The 19,703-nt window shown below is 46.1% G+C and overlaps 1 protein-coding gene across 2 annotated transcripts in view; it reads right to left on the bottom strand.

Moving 5' to 3' along the window:
- Positions 1-19,703, bottom strand: part of ZFP64 (ZFP64 zinc finger protein) — a 63,540-nt gene that overhangs the window by 1,641 nt on the left and 42,196 nt on the right. The window contains exons 1-4 of one of the 2 annotated variants that reach the window (XM_037006305.2): positions 10,160-11,521; positions 5,137-5,283; positions 4,827-4,889; positions 2,259-2,510 (exon numbers count right to left, since the gene is read on the bottom strand). In XM_037006305.2, coding sequence (XP_036862200.2) covers positions 2,259-2,510; positions 4,827-4,889; positions 5,137-5,283; positions 10,160-10,235 — 538 coding nt within the window. In that variant the 5' untranslated portion in view covers positions 10,236-11,521. Of the gene's footprint in view, positions 1-2,258; positions 2,511-4,826; positions 4,890-5,136; positions 5,284-10,159; positions 11,522-19,703 lie in introns of those variants that run through there. The other variant, XM_037006304.2, reaches the window with a different exon arrangement.

The following is a 19,703-nucleotide window of genomic DNA, read 5'->3' as shown; positions in this document are numbered from 1 at the left end:
GAAGTTGCATGGGTTGTCTTGCATTACTAAGTTTCATAATTTTGTAAAATTCAGTCTGCAGTTGCAAAGCACATGGATGTGGCAGTGGGGGCAGGGGACAAATAATGAAAAGCCATGGTCTCATCTGACTTCCTGGAGGCACTGCTATGGGTTTTTAGTTCCCGAGGTGGTTACCTTAAACATCATCAGTGGACTCCAAGCAAAGGTGAGCATCTTGCATACCCTGCACATCCATCCTTTCTCAAACTCCTCCTGCATTCTGCTGGCTTGATTTTTATTACTCTTCCAGCATTTTCCTCTATATAGCCTCACAACTATCAGTCCATCAGCTTGAGAAGTTTTATTAGAGGAGTCTATGTCACGCTATCTTCTCCTTGTGTCAGGAATAACTTATATTTAAGTTCAACAGCATTTGCATTCCAATCTCTGAATTTCCATGTTTTTAACTTTAGAATCAAACTACACTTTCGAATGGGTGGTATTCACCAGAGCCAAATAATGTCCACCTCTTTATAGTATCACTATCATATTTAGGCCAGTTGATAGCGTCATAAGGGAAGTTAAACTGATTGTTTCCTTACATGCTTGTTTTGTACCACGTTTTAGCTTACTTCTTGACCAGACTGTGCACTGAGGAAAAAAAAATCTCACAAGAACCTCAAAAAGTCATTCAGTCTCTTAGAAAATTTACATGGAATTTCTCTTACAGTTTTCCTGAGTTTTTTCAACCTTCTACCTAAGTATCACCCTGATATTTCTCTTTACTGTAATGTAAGTTAGCTATATTCAGATATTCACCTATCAAATATCTCATGCCAAATTGTTTTCTCCCTGGAAAAGAGTTTATCTTCCAGTAATTTCCACCAGCATGGTGCTTGGATGTAACTCAAAGTCTTGAGTTCTTGCACCTGTGTCTATGCTGCTGGCATGCTTCAGACAGTTTGGCTGAGTATAGAATTCTATGCTCAAAATCCTCTCCTCCCTTGAAGGGCACTAATTCCACTATCTCCTAGAAGCTAACATACTGAAGCCTTTCTAGGTATGGCTCTCCCCAGCCACTCCTGCTGCCCTGTTTGGCATCTTATAAGGTCTTTCTTTCACTCTCATGGCCACAAGGAATTGTGGTTCTTTTTCTCATTTGATTCTCACTTCTATTTTCTTTCCTTCTTAGACCTAGTCAGCACCCAGACTTCCAGCTTTAGGGAAAAAAAAAAATGAGTTGGAGAACTAAGACTAAACTCTGGGAAATTAAATTTTTAGCCAGCAACCCTGGTTTTAATTCACACCTCTTTGTTGTATCTTTTCATAGAACTCTTCTTGGATGCAACATTTCTGCCAGTGGGTAGCTACCCATTAGAATTGAAAAATTCCTGTCTACTACCCAAGTACTCTAACTTCAGGATTAGTTATTTGTTAGACTTTGTGCTTTTTATACCACTCATTCCTGGAAGGGGCTCATAATCCATAGTTGACACTTCATATTAAGGAAGAGTTAATTAGCTTAAGGATCAGATGTAGGTGCTGTAGGTTTTACCTGCCTTGGGGTAGTTTGGGCGGTTTGTCAATAGGCTTCAGCTTGTGCTCTGAGCCAGTCCCAAGTCTGAGCTCTCAGGACATTCAGACATTGGCTGGAAAGACTAGCTCCCAAACACGGCTACCTCCTTCATGTGTCTTTTGGGACAATTTTCTTTACTCAAATTTTAGACATCAGCATATATTCCTATTTGACCATCTTCCATGAATTCACTGAAAATTCTCATTTTATGAACCTCCTAAAAAGCCTCCCAGATCCCCACTTTTCTGTGTCATGACGGGTTGTTTGATTCTGTCATTTCAACAAGGTCTCACAAAGGGAAGCAGCAGCTCTTTGCAAAGTCTAATTTCTAGAAGTTTGTGATATGCAGTTATATTCAGCTGATTTTGCTACATTTCTGAATTAAGCCATGCAATTAGAGTTTATATTAAATGACTGAAAACACCTAGCTTATACACCAGACTTAGAGATGCATCCTTTGTTCAACTGCTGTAGTATGTACCCATCTCCAGCTGTATTTTATGTAGTCAAGTGAGAAAACCCAGCTGTGTCACAAAGTTATTGTCCCGACGAAAGAAAAAAAGCTTCACACCACCACAGAAATTCCAAATTTTTTTTTTTTTTTACTTATACCACCAAGTCATTTATGTTGCTTGTGTTTTAGCTGAATGAAGGTTAATAAGTTAGAGACAATAAGGCAGAGGTTTCCAGGTCAGGGACTTACCCGTGTGGGACCGGAGGTGGACGGTGAGCTGGCTGGAGTTGCGGCTGGCATAGGGGCAGAGCTGGCACTTGTACGGCCGCTCGTCGGAGTGTATCCGCAGGTGCTTCTTGAGGCTGCTGCTGTCAACAGCGGCATAGTCACACAGGTGACACTTGTGGGGCTTCACACTGGTGTGGCACCGCATGTGCATTGTCAGGTTGTCTTTCCGGCTGAAACACTTGTCACAGAACTCACATTTGTGGGGCTTGTCTCCTTCAAACACAAAGGAAGATGGGAGGTTTTAAGGATTTATCAAGATGACTGCAAAGAGATTTGACCAAGATGGTAGCCTGGGTGTATGGATCTGATTCTTCTTTCTGTCCAGATGCCCAGAGAGAAGAAAACACTGAAGACTAGGTTAGCACTTTGGGAAACAAGAAGGTGTGCCATTTTCTGATGGCTCAGACATTTTGAAGAATCCTAAGGGACAGATTACATAAAATCAGACTGAAGGAGAAAATCAGAGGTGAACCCCCCCCCATTTGGGAAAATGGGAGTGGTTACAGAAGTGTTCAACACCAAAGGTGGTAGGCGTAGGGGTCTTGGAACAGCCCGCTGGCTCACTAGCTGATGAACCACATAGAGTGGTCAAGCTGATCCCCTTCCCTCGCCTGTACCGAACTGCAAGCAGCCAGTTTCTACTCCCAGCCCCAAGTTGTTAGAAAATGAGGGTGCTTATGCCAGAGAAACCATGCAAAGGCCCCAAGTAGCTAAGTACGCTTTGAGAAACAGAGAACCTTGGGCCCAGAGCATCTCCACCAGTGTCCCACCCCTCCCCTCCAAATACTGACCATGTCCAGGTAAAAGTTAAGCTACCCCAAAACCAATTGCCTGGGAAAAGCCAGAGCCAGGAAGACATGTCCAACTCAAGAACCTTAAGTTATAAATGCAAAGAGTTTATTTTTATGATATATATCTTTTTAACAATCATAGAATGAAAATGAAGTGGACTAGCAGAAGGGATGTCAAAAATGACTTAAGAGCTAACAAAGCTCCCTAAAGGTTGCTCAAAAAAAACAACAGGGAAAGCACGAGACATGAAAGCTAGTTCTAGATAGTCCAGGACAGAGAAAATAATTGCTTCTCAACAGTGAACACAGCCATGGGTCTGAAGGGGACTTATCTGGAGGCAGGGTAGTACAATTTCAGAAGCCCGAGAATGACATCTCAAGTTTTCCAGAAAAATGGTCAGATCAGCATACAACTCTTTAGATAGGGCTGGATGCCAGCAAGACGGAAACAGCATCTGCAAAGTTCTGTAGACATTTAAGTAGTTCTATTCTCGAACATTCAGTGGGAAGAGAAAATAAAGCCAGTGGACAGGTGACTAGTGGAAACACTTGAAACTGTACATCTTCCTAGGTGAGGACTGACCACTCAAGAGGCCTTTCATGATCTATCCTCCCCAGGCAAACTGATTTCCATATGCTCTTTATGCTTATTTCCATAGCACAAAAGTCCACACCCAGCAGATACCAATTGTCCAGAAAGCTCTTCTTTAATGATGGGGCCCCAGAATTCTAGCTGGGCATGTGGCCGCCCTTCTTGAAACCATTTCCCAGCCCCAGCTTGATGCAGCCGTGACTACATTCTGCTCAGACCCCACTAGTCACAATGGTGGTTGCTGTGAGCCAGCCCCCTACCCAACTTGTTTCCCACTGGGTGAGAGACCTGGAGAAGCAGCTGTATGTTAAGGAGGACACACATCCCTCTTGCTTCTTGAACTGTACTTGAGAAACATCGGACAATGTTTAAGCCATGTAACCTGGTTTCTGAGGGAGTCAACAGACCAGTATCCTAGCTCACGCAGGCTAGTAGAGAATTTATACCGGAGACCAAAGGTTGGCAAAGTTTTTGTAAAGATCCAGGTACTAATTATCTAGGCTGTGTGCACCATAGTTTCTAGTAACTACTCAATGATGCCACTTCAGGGCAAAGCGCCCAGACAGTAGACAAATGGGCAAGCCAGCAGGCTGGATTTGGCTCCTGGGCCGCAGTATGCAGATCCTGGCTACAGAGCCTCTGCTTCTAGCCTCCTTATTTGTCTGTATTCTCAACAGCCGATTGCTCTGAAGGCATCTGTAATAAGCAACCTTATTGCTCTCTGTGGTCACAAGGCCTCTGTGCATCCCTCCTTCTGCCAGCCTGCAACCATCCCACACCCACTTTGCTCTTTCCAAGCCTTTGCACCTGCTGTTCCCTCTGCCTGGAAGCTGCTCTTCCTTGTCTGGTTAGCCGTATTTCGCACATCAGGAGTATCTTGTTCAGAAACACCATTTACAATCAGCCTGGAGCAATGCCTCTCCCGCACATTCTCCCCGCATCTGTCAGTCACCATGTTTGCCTCTGACGCTTTAGGTCACAGCCCACCCACTGGGCTAAGTGTCATCAGGCGGAGACCATATCTGTCCTGCTCACCACAACACACCCAGCACTTAGTTCATATCCATTCCCTTGTTTTTTTTTTTTTTTTTTTGGTTTTCATTTCCTTTAAACACTCAACTTTTGAACAAAGGCACGAATACCTACCCGTGTGGATTCTTAGATGGCGGTCCAAGTCTTTCATGCCGTGAACAGTTTTGAAGTGGCAGCCTAGGAGAGAAAGAGAAAAAGCACTTTTCTTAAAATAGAACCTCAAAAAAGCAGCTCCTCTGAAGCTGAGGTTCTGGGAAGCCATGGAGAGAGCCCTAATGCCACAGGATGCTTATAAGCCACAGAGCACTCCTGTGCCACCGTGTGCACGAGCCACGCAAGGGTCCAGCAAGCACATTCATGCGGAGCTCCCGCAACAGTGCCTGGTATAAAGCAGGGCCTTGGCGCCTTCGGGCTTACGCTCTACCTGGATAGCAGCAGTTGAATGTCCTTTCTCCAAGGGTCGCTGTCTGTTCCTTTGACTCTGCTGGAAGTGCCGTGACAGGGGATTTCTGGACATCACTGTTGTCAGTGGCGGGGCAAGTTGATTTTGGAGCATTATCTAATTCTGAAGCTGGTATTGAGACAAAAAGAAGTATTAGTTGCTCCAATAGAAGCATCACGGTCCATCTTCTTATAGCAGGTTTGGTCTTATTTCACCTGCCTTCACCACATTTCCAAAAAAAAAAAAAAAAACCATACAAACTGAAAGCCACACCCACTGGTCTTAGAACAGTCCTCCTTCTTGAACCACCAAATACACATGTATTGCCCCCACTCCCCAGGAAATACAGGGGGCAAAGAACATGGTAGCATGACCACTGGCAAAACCCAGACCGCATGACTTCACAATAGTGCTTCTCCAGAGATGTGAAGAACTCTTTTTTCAAGTAATTTGATCCATCACAGGCCAATGCTTTTATAAAGCAAGCACAAATTATGAGAAAAGTAAAAGTAAAAGCGGAAGCATTATCATCTGATATGACAAAGCTCCATGCAATGGTAAGGTCAAGCTGTTTTTAAATGTTTACTCTCAATGTCTGAGCTTGTTCCTTCTCCATTTGGTAACAGGTCACTGAGCACATGTCACACTCCCCAGGACAAAATACAGTTGCTTCAATGAGTAGCTTAAAGATGGAGGGGAAAAAAAAAAACACAACAGAACAGAAGCCTGGAGATGGTCTGCAACATCAGGACCTTATTTGGATCCAGAGGTAAACATATTGTGAAAGCCATTTAAGACAGAAATGTGAATACAAACTGAAAGTTTGATAATGGTTTTTTTTTTTAAGGTATAAAGATGAAATTTGTGTTTACAAGCATTCTTATAATCTAGTGATGGACATTCAAAGTTGTGGTGTCTGAATTGCTTCAAAATAATCCAGGGTGGAGCAGGTCATGCAGAAGAAACAAGATTGACCACGTGTAATTAACTGAAGCCAAGCGACAGTATACAGCCAGCTCACTGTCATTCACTATCCTTTTAGCAAAACCACGTTAACTGCCATTTCCATATTGCCAAAATGGTCATATAACTTCATGCTGTTCAATCTAACATGTAGGTTTAAGCGTTTCTATGACAAAAACTAGGTACTCCTAAAAGACTGAAGCAATTCCTCTACAAATAGATTGAAGTCTAAGGAGAAGAGGTGCTGACAATGTCTGATATCTTCAAAGATATTGACTAGTTTATGAATTATAGGCCCAGGTCTGGGACTTTATTTTTGCCTCAAATATAGAAGGTGGATTCTGTTTTCCTCGGGAACCTTCCCTTACCACGAGAAGCTGAGGAGTACACCGGGCTTGCTTAGCTACACACTCTCTGAGTGACTGTGGGCAACTTACCTCCCCTTTGGGCCTCAGTGTACTCAGAACAAACTCAGTACAGTGCTCGGCTTGTATGGAGCAAATCCCACTACCGGGCTTCAGCTGGAAAGGACTGCCTACATTGCATCTCAATAGCTGTGCATGGAGCCCCTTAACAGGGTCTGAACACGCGGCCTGGTCCTGGGACTCTCAAAGAGTAAAGGTTGTCATGTGATTCTGCCCGCAGGGGACATTTAGAAATGCCTAACGACATTTTTGATTGTCATGCACATGTGCACACATGGGTGATAGTGGCATCTAGTGGATAGGGGTCAGGGACGTTGCTATACATCCCACAAGGCCCAGGATGGCCCCCCACCTATATCAGAATCACCTGAATGGTGGATTAAATGGAGTGTCCCAGGCCTCACCCCAGAATTAACAAGTAGGCACAGACCCCAGGTATCTGCATTTTTAGAGCATTTCCCCAAGTGATCTCATTCCACTCCAGCTCTAGCTACCCACAGGGCGGTCCCCAGAGCACTAACATCAGCACAACCTGGCAGCTTGCTAGAAATGCAGAATCTCAGGTCCCAGAACTACAGAATCAAGCTGATTTAACAAGCTCCCCAAGGGATCCCAGTGCACATGCACATTGGACAAGGGCAGCTCCAAGCCAGTGCTTTTCAAAAGTGTGTGCATCAGAATCATCATAACAGGGCTTGTTAAGGTGCCTGCGGTTTGGGCTCAGCCTCTAGAGCACCGGATTCAGAAGGTTTGCAGTGGAGCTGGAAATTTTTCATTTCTAACAAGTTCCCAGGGGGATATGGGTGCTGGTCTTGTGACCACACTTTTGAGAACTTCTGCCCCATGAGAAGAGAAACTGGCTCCGAGGAGATGCTCAGATTTTCAGGGCTAGTTTTCAGCTGATCAAAACCCTCACTTGCTAGATTTGAAGCCCATCATCACCATGCCCCTCAGAGGAAAACACAACCTTGTACTACTTAGAAATTCATGTTTTCAAGAGTTTGACAGTTTTGAGGGTTAATCCCCGAGAAGTCAAGTAAAATGAAACGCTGAGGGTGAAAAGAGGTCGTAAAGCAGCACTTTAGGGAGCTGACTGGGAAGCCAGCTGGCACATTTCAAAATCCAGTTCTGTCATTAGCTGTATGACCCTGGGTAAATTATTCTACTTGTCCCTCAGTTGCCACATCTGTGAAGTGGGGATTATGGACCCTATCTCATAGGTTTAGATGAAGATTAAGCTTAACATAGGTACAAGAATCCTGTACAAAAGTCAGCACTCTGTTATTGGTTTATTCATGGACGTGTACACATTTGAGCCACCAGATTCTCAGGAAGAGGGAAATGCATTGTGCAATGTCAACTTAGTAGGCAGAAGGGAGACTGGTGGGTTAAAGCTATTGGAAAACTGTCCAACACCATAAAGGGTCACCCCGGAAAAATGTGATGGAGATGCTCAAGGCACATCTCAAGGTGAAGCAAAGGAAAGCAGGAAACAAGAAGCCCACACCCTCTTGAGAAAGGTACAGCTGATGCAGAGACCCTCCCAATCTGAAAGTGGGGGTGGGCCGAATTTCACAGAACCCAATTTAGCACAGCAGACCTTTCAAGCTTTCGAGAAATACTTTCCTTCTGCAAGGTTGTTTTCCTGGCCCTAGCTTTTTTTTTTTTTAACTATTGGTGATGAAGTCTACCAATTCACCTGTTCCATTTAATTTCCTCTCAAAGCTACCAGAGCTGCAAAGCCATTTGCAAATTAGGAATGGCCCACCCCTGCTAATCTAAAAAAAAAATGTGGGCCTCTTGCTCAGCATCACAGACCTAAAATACCAGGGCGGGGAAAGCATGCAGACTGAGGGGGGACAATACCCATCAGTTGGAAGACTGATTTTCCTTCAAGTGGGGGCTGGTGTTGAAGCCACTGGTGCATTGTTCGGATCCTGCCGTGCTCCCACAGGCGGGCACCCAGTACAGGGCACCCTCCCCAGGCCCTCCAAACGTAGGGGCCGCTTGCCGAGAGGCGCTGGCAGTGCCATTTGCTGAATAAAAGCAGCCCCTGGCTCTGAACAACCTGGGTTGATTGAGGAGTCGTCGTTTATAACCGCTTCCCCTAAAGGTGCAACATCCTCAGTAGTAACTCCAATTCCTCTTTATGGGATCAGCAGGAGCCCTGCCCCCACCCCAGGAAGACCCTCTGGTTCCACCCCAGGGCTCGGGCGCAGTGTCAGTTCTGGCAGCTCCATCCAGCCAAGCTGGCTTTGAACACAAGCTTCTCCTCTCGCCCCCTTCTCGGGCGTGAAGTCACCACGGCACCCCCAGACCGATCCCTACTGGCGGTCTGAGCCTTCCCGGAGGAGACCCGACGTCCCTCTCCCTTTACGCGCCGGGAAAACCCAGGGAAAGGGGAGAAGGGGAGAAAGCTCGGGAAGACCCCCCCTCCCCAGCCACTTGCCAAGAACGGGTTATCAGCTAACCACTGCGGGAAGGGGGGAGGCCGGAAGGATCCGGTAGGAACCTACAAGGTCCTAAGCTCATTGCAGGACAATCACAGGGGGAAGCGCTTTAGAAATGCGGATTCCCCGACTCCACGACCCCCCAGGGATCGCCCCGGCGGGGAAGGTGGCCGCTGCCCGAGGCTGGACCCAGTAATGCAGCGAGTCAGCAAAGTTCCCTGCCCCCAAGCTCTTGATCCGAGGCGGCTCCGCGGGCCACCAATACCGCCTGGGGGGCTTAGGGCAGTCTTCACCCCGCCCGGCCCTCCAGCCACGGGGCAGCAGGGCTGAGCCCGGGGCCGACAGCTTAGGGTAAAAGGCAAAGCCCTCCCTGGGGCTCGCGGGGCCGGGTCACCTCTCGGGCCGCACCCGAGCCGCTCCAGGACCCCCTTGCTGACATCCCAGGCCTCCGCACCTGCTGTTCCTCTGCCCGGGGTGCTCTTCCCCCACAAGGCCACCTCCACGGCCGGCTCCCTCACAACCTGCAGGTTGTCACTCCCCAGTGCCCTGCTGGGCGAAGCCTGCCCCAGACCTCGCGTTTGAAATGACCCCCGCCCCCCAAGCTCCCACCCCTGCCTTCTGCCGTCTCCCCCGCTCCCCGCTTTCCCTCCTGTGCCCTCAGCTCCAGCAGGGCCGGAGTTTGCACTCCTTGTTGGGGGCTGTGCCCCTCTCCAGGACCCAGCCCCGCGCCCCGGCAGAAACGCAGCCCTTTTTCAGACATCCCTCTCCCCAAAGACGCCCAGGGCGCGGGTCTCCGGGCGCCCATCTCCTGCACGCGCAGCCCCAACCCAGCGCCGAGAAGGCCGGGGACCCGGGGACGGCGCACCCCAAAGACAGCCTCCACCCGGGTCTCAGAGCATCCTTCCGGCGGGCCTGGGAGATGGGCCATCACTTAGTGGTGCTTAGGGAGAGTGGCTGGATAAGCCCACGCACGGAGCAGCCAGGGTACCCCAGGAGGGTCAACTTACAAGGAGGCGTAGATCACAAAGGCGGGGCACCGAGGCCTGAGCCCCACAACTCGAGCTGGCCTCCCACGCCCGGTGCCGGGCTCTGGCACCCGCGCGGCCCGGGGGGCGCCCGCGAAACAGCAGCCTCCAGCCCCCGCGGGGCGTCCGCAGGGTTACTCACCCGGCCACCCCGCCACTTCAGGGCGTGCAGGCTCCGAGTCGAGGTGCTGGGGCTTGGCCTGCTTGCGCCGCGACATGGCGTGAGGACCGCGCCCCCGGCGCGTCCCTACGAGTGGCCGACTTGACAAAACCGACTCCTGGATGGAGTTCGGTAATTACCCCCCTCGGCCAGAGCGCGCATGTCCCGGCACTTGGGCTCCGGAGCGAGGAGGCCGATTTATCACGCGCACTGACGGCTGATTGGCCCGGAGCCAAGACCTCGGGGTCGCTGGGACTCGCTGCCTGCGCCCCCGCAGCCGCCCCGGCCAAGAGCTCGTTAGAAATGCAGACTCTCGGGCTCCAACCCAGACCCGCTGAATCAGAATCTGCATTTTAACAAGCTCCCTAGGTGATTCGCATGCACATTAAAGTTTGAGAAACCGCGTCTGCATTTTAACGAGATCCCCAGGTGATTCGTTTGCCCATTAAAATTTCAGAAGCACAGCTCTCTCCAACTTTAATGCGCGCACGAATCACTGGGGATCTCGTTAAAATGCAGATTCTGACTCAGTGGGTCTGTACTGGGGCCTGAGCTTCTGTATTTCTAACGAGCTCCCCGGTGAGGCCGTTGGGGCGGCTGCTGCACTGGCTGTGTTCTTAGATTCTGACTTAATTGCTCTGAACTGAAACCTGGGCATCGGTTTTCTCTCTCTCTCTCTCTCTCTTTTAAGCTCTCCAGGTTATTCTGAGGTGCAGCCAAGGTTGAGACGCACGACTTCCGCTCGTGGTTCTCCACCGTAGCTGCAGATTCGAATTTGAAATTTAAATGAGGCCAGAGTGACTCCAATCGCAGGGTGAAAGCACTGCTCGTGGAGGAGCCGGTTAAAGATGCGGATTCCAAAAGTTTTGACTGCAGGAGGTGGAGTCCAGGAATCTGTATTTCTCCGCGATGCTCCCCCGCCCCCAGCCCCGTGATTCGGGCGCTCGGGTCCCAGACCACACAGAAGCAGCCTGGGGCCAGCAGGGGCGCGCCCCGCCCAGCAGGTGACTGAGGCGTGGTCCTCTGGGGTGGGGGTGGGGGGTTGAGCTAATTGGCGTTCGTGCTCAGACTGGCTGGGACCTTGATGAGACCCGAGGGTACCCCTCCTTGCACCAGGTGAACGACATCCAACGGGGAGCAAGAAAGCTACTTATATCCCCCAGGTGTTTATTTTCTTCAAAGTGGCGAGTTACTTAAGACGAGGCTGTGCCCTAAGCTTGCCCCAACCCGAGCATCACGTGGGCGTCCTTGTTCAAAAGACCCAGGTTCGGCTCGGAATCCGGCGGGCGGCGCCTGGCCATCTGCATTTCTACCAGCGCCGCGATTTCTGCGGCTGGCCCCGGCCCTCTGCGGTTTCGCAGCCTCTCTTATACGCCTTCTGCAAGGTCACCGCTGGCAAACCCTAGCGGAGGGCCTGCAGGAAGAGCATATTCACATCTCTCAAAAATTGGGCTGTTTTCCCCAAACTTCCCGTTGATTTCCAATTTGTAAATTGATTTTAGGCAAGTTGGTGTATTGCCAGGTGAGGTCACTCGAGGTTAGAATTTCGAGACTTAAAAAAACCTAAGCAAGGTTTACAGTTTTGAGATGTGTGTGTAGCAGCTACTCATAAACATAAAGCCATTTGAAAACACCAATGTGCTGGGTCTATAGTGTTTCCATTGGGAATGTCTCAGAAGGATAGTGGATAAACTGAGGACAGTGGCTGCCTCTGGGGAAGTGGAGTGGGGAGGACTGGGGGAGTCTGATACTCCTTTACCCTGCCTGAGGTGTGTATACAGGTGTTTACAGCGCTATGTTTACACTGCACTTCTCAGCTCAGGTGCACACAGCTGGATCACTCAGTCCTTGGTACAGGACATGTCAGGAGTAATCCATCCCTCATCAGTGTATGTTTGGTTGCTTGTTTATTCCTTGGCTTATGATACCATAGAGACCTCACCAACCTAAGCGAGGGCTTTAACCACAACCTACATTTTTCATATGGCCCTTCTCCCCACTCCCCACCCCCCAACTTCATAGCCATCAAACTAAACCCCCCCATACTTCTTTGTTTTTTCTTTTCACCAAGTTGTTTTTGCACTTACAAGTGTTCTTAAACAAATGTACCATTTCAATTTGTAAAGAACTTCAAAGGTAATACAATCTTCCAGGAATTACTTTCCCCCACCTCTTTATTATATTGCTAAGACCATCCCAATTGCCGTCACTGTCGTCTGTCCATTTTGACTAATGTGAAAACAACACAGTTTATCCACCTGCCCTCCTGTTGATGGGCACTTGGGTTGTTTCCTAGACTTTGCCATGTGAATAGTGTGGCTATGATCTTTCTGAAAAAGGGTCAACAGTTTCTTAAGTGATATGCATTGGTTGAGATGCAGGTGTTTAAAAGATTGTCAGAGTGGTGGCAATGATTTACACTTCTCTCTGCAATGTAACATACCATGGAACCACACTCAGTATTATCATATGTCTTAATTTTTGCCAACCAAGTTGATACACAATGACATTTCGCTATGGTCCTGATTTATATTTTCCCTGCCTGTATTAGTTCAACAAAGAAACAGTGAAAATTACTGTTTTCCATAAATATAATGACAGCTCCTGATTAAATTTGTATTGTTTTTTGAAGGTATTCTTTTATTGTTTTATAGTATATCCACTTAAAGTTATGGTTCTAAATTAAGTTTGTTACCATGTTCGGTTTCAATGGCTTGATGTCAAGGGTCATTAGTGAAAATTATGATATATAGATCTAAGTCAGAGTAAGGTATCATTGGCTATGCTAAGTCATGATTCTCCTTTTTCAGTCCCATTCACCAGTTATACAAATTGACTATTCATTTTTTTTAATGAAGTCCAGCTTGTGAAATGTCTGGCTCTCCTGATAATCAACCTGGGTTTTTTTGCCAACTAAACTGAAGAGGGTGTACCACTCCGTCTTTAACAAATGGATTTCAAACCCACGAAGCTCTTTATATGGAAGATGTTTAAACAGAATAGAAAATTCTATTGCTAAGTTTAAACAGGCCAGATAGAGGCTTTTTATAGATGACAACTTTTCATTGTTTTCAGCCACAAAGTTATATAACAAAGGAATCATGGCCAAATCTGCATTTCAAAATACTCTCTCCAGAGGATGTTTCTCTTGGGAACTAGTTACTTTCTCATTCTTCATGTCACCTTGCCTTGATTTTTAAAAAATGGCCTTTCTTCACAGAGGAAGTCAATAAATTTGTCACTTTGTAAAAGAAAAATGGAGCATATCTGTAATTTTGGTAACTCGTAAGTACTTGGCCCAGAGACAAACAGTGCACCTCTGAATTATGCGAAAGATTCTCTTGGTTACGCCACATCTCTACAAAGCATTGGGCAGATTCCAGAGGCAGTATGATGTGATAACCAAGTGCCCAGGCCAGAGCCAGCCTGAGTTAGAATCCTAGCTCTGTTACCGTGTAAACTTGCTCTGTACCCCTGTTTTCTCATTGATAAAAAGGCAATGCTAATCCATACATGAGGATGAATGGATTTATATATTTAAAGTGTATTTATATATGTAAAGTACACAGGACAACGTCTAGTACAGAGGCCGTGCTCACTGTGGTAACTATAACTCCTACCCTATTATTATAAAAAAGATTGTTATCTATAATAATAGTGAACACTCACCTAGAATGGTGGTTCTAATTAAGTAGGCACAGATATTGTTTTATATGGAAATAAACTAGAAGCAAACAAGGCTGTGTTGACATTTCTCAGACCTTCTGAGCTGTAGATTTCCTATGCCTTCATATCAGTTTTAGTGTTTTAAATGAGTAGTTAATATACTACTCAAATAATCGCTTTCTTTAAGAGAAGTAGATAAAAATAAATTGTAATTTTCTCTCTGATTGTCCTGGGCCTCCTGTGGGTGCGAGCACCTTGCGTGGGTCATGCTCCTCTAAGCCACCTTTGATTCTGTCATCACTGCTGTGATTCTCCACTATGGATACAAGAACGAATGAGTAAATGGCTATCCAGATACAAAGGTTTCTCAATCCGTGTAAAGCTAGACAGGGGCAAACCTTAGTTCTTCATCTGCCAGGAATTAATTTGTTCACCTGATGCATTTTTGAGCCCACACTATCACCTGGCTCTGTTCCAGGTTCTGGGTGTAGTGTGACGTGCAAGAGAAACAAGATCCAGTGGGTAGGTCAGAGCTAGAAGGAGAAATGAGCGTACAAGGTCACAGCAGGTAACAATGGGCGCCACAGTCAAGATGAAGTGGGCGGCGGAAGTGCCTGGGTGGTGGTGGTGGGGCGCTGAGTATGGCTAGAAGTGACCTCTGAGCTAAAACCTGAATGTAATAGGCAGCCATGGGAAGAACCAGAGAGAGAGCATTTCTGGGAGAGGAAACACTAAAGATCTAAGGAGAACAGCTTTGGCATGTTTGATGTAAGTAACAAGATTCAGTGAGTAGCTGCTTCCCAGGGGAGAAAAACATAGCTACTAAAATATGAAAAAAAAAAAAATCCAAGCTCACTCATGATGAAAGAAATGTGAGTTAAAATAAATGGAAATACTGTTTTACATCCTTTCTAAATAGAAAAGACCACACACACACACATATTAGTAAAGCTGGGCATATGCTATGATCCAGCTATCCGTCCCCATACTGTACTTCCCAAAGTTCCTGAGCCTGAGAAGCACCTGGGGACCTTGTTAAATGCAGATTCTGACTCCAGTGTGTCTCAGATCACCAGGGGACCCTGTTAGGAAGGGGAGTCTGACTTCAGTGCTTTTCAAACACTAATGTGCAGAAGAATGATGGGGGATCAAGTTAAATGCAGATTCTGGGCAGCAAATGTGTAAGATGTGTTCAGCCTCATTATTCATAAAGGAATGAATATGAAGTCATCATAAATTCCTTTTTTTCCACCTACCAGATCAATAAAAATTAAGAATGCTGATAACATATACTGTTAGCAAGAGCAGGGGAACTGGTCTTCTAATGCATTGTTAGTGGGAGTGCAAATATTTACAGCACTTTGAAGGACAAGCTGGCAATACATTTTTAAATGGACCCTACTATGAATGATCCAACAATACTGCTTTCCATCTCTTCTTCAGAGAAACATCTGCACATGCGCAAAAGGGAGTGTGTCTAAGGATGTTTGTTGCAATGCCACTGTCAGTCAAAAAACTGAACGACCTAAACGCCCAACCACAGGAGAATGGTTAGGTTAAACTGAGGTTTCACCATACCATGGAATACCAGGCAGCACACGAAAGTAATCAGCCACATCTATCTGTAAAGCGTGGCTAGAGTGCTTGATACATTGCACTGAGGAGGACGTGCAACTCCCACGTAGACACTTAAACACATTCAAATCCATGTTTTCAATGGGGAAACAGGAAAATTGGGGAAAGCAAGTACTGAAGGATATACACAGGCTATGTGTTAAGCAAGGTAGGGGTGTGATGGTAGCTTTGGGGAGGAAGAATTGCAGAACCTGAATTTTCCATGTGTGTGTGTAGGAGGACATTCTCCTTAGTACTATTTCCTTATTTAAATTACAGGGAATGTATTTACATCTGCCTTATAGTTAAAAGTAATAATTAAAATAAATTATGGTTCTGTCATACAATGGAACAAATTCTACATGACTATAAAAGAATAATATATTCCTGTATGCACTGATATGGAATATTCTTCAAGCTATATTAAGTGAAATAGTCAAAGGACAGAAAAGTATACAAACTATGGTGTTGTGTGTGTGTGTGTGTATATATATATATATATAAAACATATATAACAGCATTTCTCTCTATAAAACACACACACACACACACACACACACACACACACACACACACACACACACACGAGTGCAAAGGAGACCAGGGCACTGGAATATGAGTCATCCCTAGGGACAGGACAGCAGTATTTGTGATGAGGTTGAGGTTGTCTGAGTGACTGACATCTTGCTATATCCCTTTTTGCAATTTTTAAGTTAAAAAATTTGAAATCACAAAATGTGCAATTTAAGGCATAAAACAAATGACTGTGTAATTATCAACAGCTTAAGATCTACAACATTCTTAGTACCAAAGAAATCCTTCACATGTTCCTCTCACAGCTTCTCCTTCCTTCTGCCACTATCCCTAATTTTCAGTAATTGTTACTGAAAAATGGTTTTGTCACCTAAGTAATAGGTTGCTTAGTTCTGCCACTCTTTTGGACTGTATGAGTGGTTCTTCCTTCCCTTGCTTCTTGAAGTTTGTGAGGTTCAACATGTTGCTGCAGGCAGCTGTAGTCCATTCATTTTCATTCTGGCATAACATGCAGTATGTGAATACACCACACTTTATCTGTCTACTGAAGACACTGCCAATGGGTGTTTTCCAACTGGGTAATTCTGAGCCGTGAACATTCTTGCAAGGTTTCCTGATTCACATGTTTAAGTTTTGCTATGACCAGAAATCTGCATTTAGCAAGATCCCTACATGATTCTTCTGCACATAAGAATTTGAGAAGCACTGAAATCAGAATTCCCTTATTAACAAAGTCCCCAGGTGATCTGTACCCATGTTAAATTTTGAGACACACTGGAGTCAGAATCTGCACTTTCACAAGGTTCCCAGGTGACTCTCATGCTTTGTAGGTTTGAGAAGTGCAGTGTGGGGGGGAATAGCTGGATGATAGCACATGCTCGTGGCCAACTGTCCTAGGAAATGCCAAACTATTTTCCAATGTGCCAGATCAATTTACATTCCCATCAGTGTCTATAACTTCTTAAATCAAAGCGAAAAAAAGAAACTAGTTAAAAAGTCACTAGGGCACAGTCTTAGTTGAAACTGGAAATAACCACTCTACAAATCCTGTTTTCATCTTCCTGTTTCCTTTCTGCCCCCACCCCCCCAGGATTAGAATCTGAAATGATGAAATGAAGTACTGGAGGAAGGAACTGGGTGGGCAGCAAAGAGGATCAGGTCCTTTATTTACAGAGAAAACAAACTGTCTCCAATTTACCTGCTGGCTCCTACAGGTTTGAAAGTTCCTGGACTGTAAAGAAATGTTGTCCAAGAATAGGAATTCTAAACTTCTAGACCCTGGGCCAGGTGTGGCAGGTCTGGTATTGTCACTTGTCTTACCTACTTCTGAGAAAAATGAGCTTCCAATCCCTTTCTGGCAATGATGAGTTCACCCAGACCAATTGTGATTTTCATGTTCTTTTAGTGTTTTTATGTCTTATGTCACATAGACTCCCTGACTCTGACATTTTCTCCCAGGGCTTGTTCCAGAGCCATTCATTTGTTTAACAAACATTAATTGGGTTCCATCTGGGTGTGAGGTGCTATGCTAACCTCTAGGAATGCCACAGCACGCCTTTAAGGAAGTCACAGAGTAGTCAGGAGGGAAAATAAGTAAACAGGCAGTTACAGTACAGTGTGATAAAGGCTCACACAGTGGTCAGGCAAAGCTTCCTGCAAGAGGCGGATTCATAGATGTACAGGATGAGTAGGTCTTGGGCAGGTAAAGAAGTAAGGCGAGGAAAGTTCCAGGCAGAGGAGATAGCCTGTGTAAAGCTCGGTAGATATAGAGATGGCACTTTAGAGGAAGCTCAGTTGGGCAGTGTCTGTGAAGCACAATAAAACAAAATGCAATAAAACAAGGTATGCCTGCAGTGGTAACATGCTTAGGGCATTACCCGGTACAGAAGGAGCAGTCATTGAAAAATGACTTTTGTGTACCGATAACTATAGATATCCAAGGCTTCCTTTGACTCAATTTCTGTAATGGAGGATCCATTAGTTAGGATTGTATGCTTGCAAGTAACAAAACACCCAACTAATACTGCCTTAAGGACAAAAAAGAACTTGTGTCAAAGAACTGAAGGTTGGGAGTATGTTTTTGTGTCAGTTCTGGCTTGATCCAGGGGCTCAAATGCAGTCCTGCTGGCCTGGCCTTCCTCCACTCCTCTAAGCATGGCTCTGCAGGGGTTTGTTCGCTCCCAGGAGGTTCTCTCATGGGGGCAGCTTCTGACTCGCTCCTAGTGAGTCCCACCTCGCTCTTGGCTAATCACCTCTCCTAGAGTTTGGGTTGGACCTAGGGACTCACTTCTAACAAACAGAATTTGGCAAAAGTGATGGAACGTCACTTCTGAGATTAGATTACAAAAAAGACTCTAGCTTTCTTCCTGTTCACCCTGTCTTGTTCTCTCTTGCTGGCTGGCTTGCTCCTGTGGAAGCCAGCAGCCATGTTGTGAGCTGTCCTATGGAGGGGTCCATGTGGTAAGATACTGATGAGAGCCTCTGGCCAACAGCCAGTGAGGAAATAAGGTCTTCAGCCCAATGGCTCACAATTAACTAAATCCTGCCAACCACACAGGAGTGAGTTTGAAAGCAGATCTGTCCCCAGTCAAACCTTCAGATGAGACCCCAGCCCTGGCCCACAACATGATCATAGCCTGAGAGACACCTTGAGACAGAAGACCCAGCTAAGCTGTGCTTGGCCTCCTGACCCATAGAAACTGAAATAATAAATGTTCTTCATTTTAAGCCACTAAGTTTTGGAGTAATTTGTGACACAGCAATAGGTAAATGATATATCTCTATTTGGCAGCTTGGGCAGTACATGCCTTATATCCTCATAGCTCTACAGCAAACAATGGTAAAAAAAAGTGCCTTTTTCTAGGATTCAGCCCTGGTTAGGTCTGATTGGCTTGCCTTGCATCATACACCCATCTGTTAAACCAGGAGATGGCAAACTATGGCCTGCAGGCCCAGTCTGGCCATGGACTCTTTGTGTGTATAAGGTTTTATTGAAACATAGTCCCATTCATTTATGTGCATTGTCTACAGCTGTTTTTGTGCTAAAACTGCCGAGTTCAGTAGCTGCAACAAAGACTAGACCACCCTTTATATCTAAACTATTTACTATCAGTTTTTTTCTCTTGAAATCAGCAATCATTTCTGTTGCTTTAGAAAAACTTGCTGACCCATGCCCTTCCCACCCCCCCCACAGGGATATGTCAGCTCCGTCTGAAGCATTTGGACTGACAACAGAGGTGGAGTGGATTTCCAAGGAAAAGCTAGGAAATGTTGAGAGCAGACAAGAGATGGAGCCTCTGCAATGAACATTAATGGTTTTGCCTGACCACGCTGACCTCCTTCCCTTGGGGACTACTTCTGGTGGGGCTGCTGGGTAGGGAAAGCCACCGAAAGCCAGAGGAGTGGGCCACCAGCCAGGATGGGCTCATCCTAGCACACCGTATCCCCCTAAGCATGGCACCAGTCTGGCACTGGGCACATGCCTCAGTGGAGCACTGTACCTGGGATATTTATACACCCAAGCAAAGAGAGAAAGACTGCCTTCTGGGTTTGCTAAATTGGGCTGATAAGCTGGTGTTTCAACCCATGTTCTTCTGCCATGTACAGAAAAGCCATCTGCACGAGGAAAGAATAAAGCCAAGTAGAGGTCAGAAGCAATGAGCATGATTCTGAGAAGCAAGAGGCCACACAAGACCACCTCTCTGGTTTAGGG

The sequence above is a fragment of the Manis javanica genome, chromosome 5 (assembly GCF_040802235.1).
Source record: "Manis javanica isolate MJ-LG chromosome 5, MJ_LKY, whole genome shotgun sequence".
Lineage (NCBI taxonomy): Eukaryota > Metazoa > Chordata > Mammalia > Pholidota > Manidae > Manis > Manis javanica.
The sequence above is the reverse complement of the archived record's forward strand: the minus strand, read 5'-3'. Positions and strand labels throughout refer to the sequence as shown.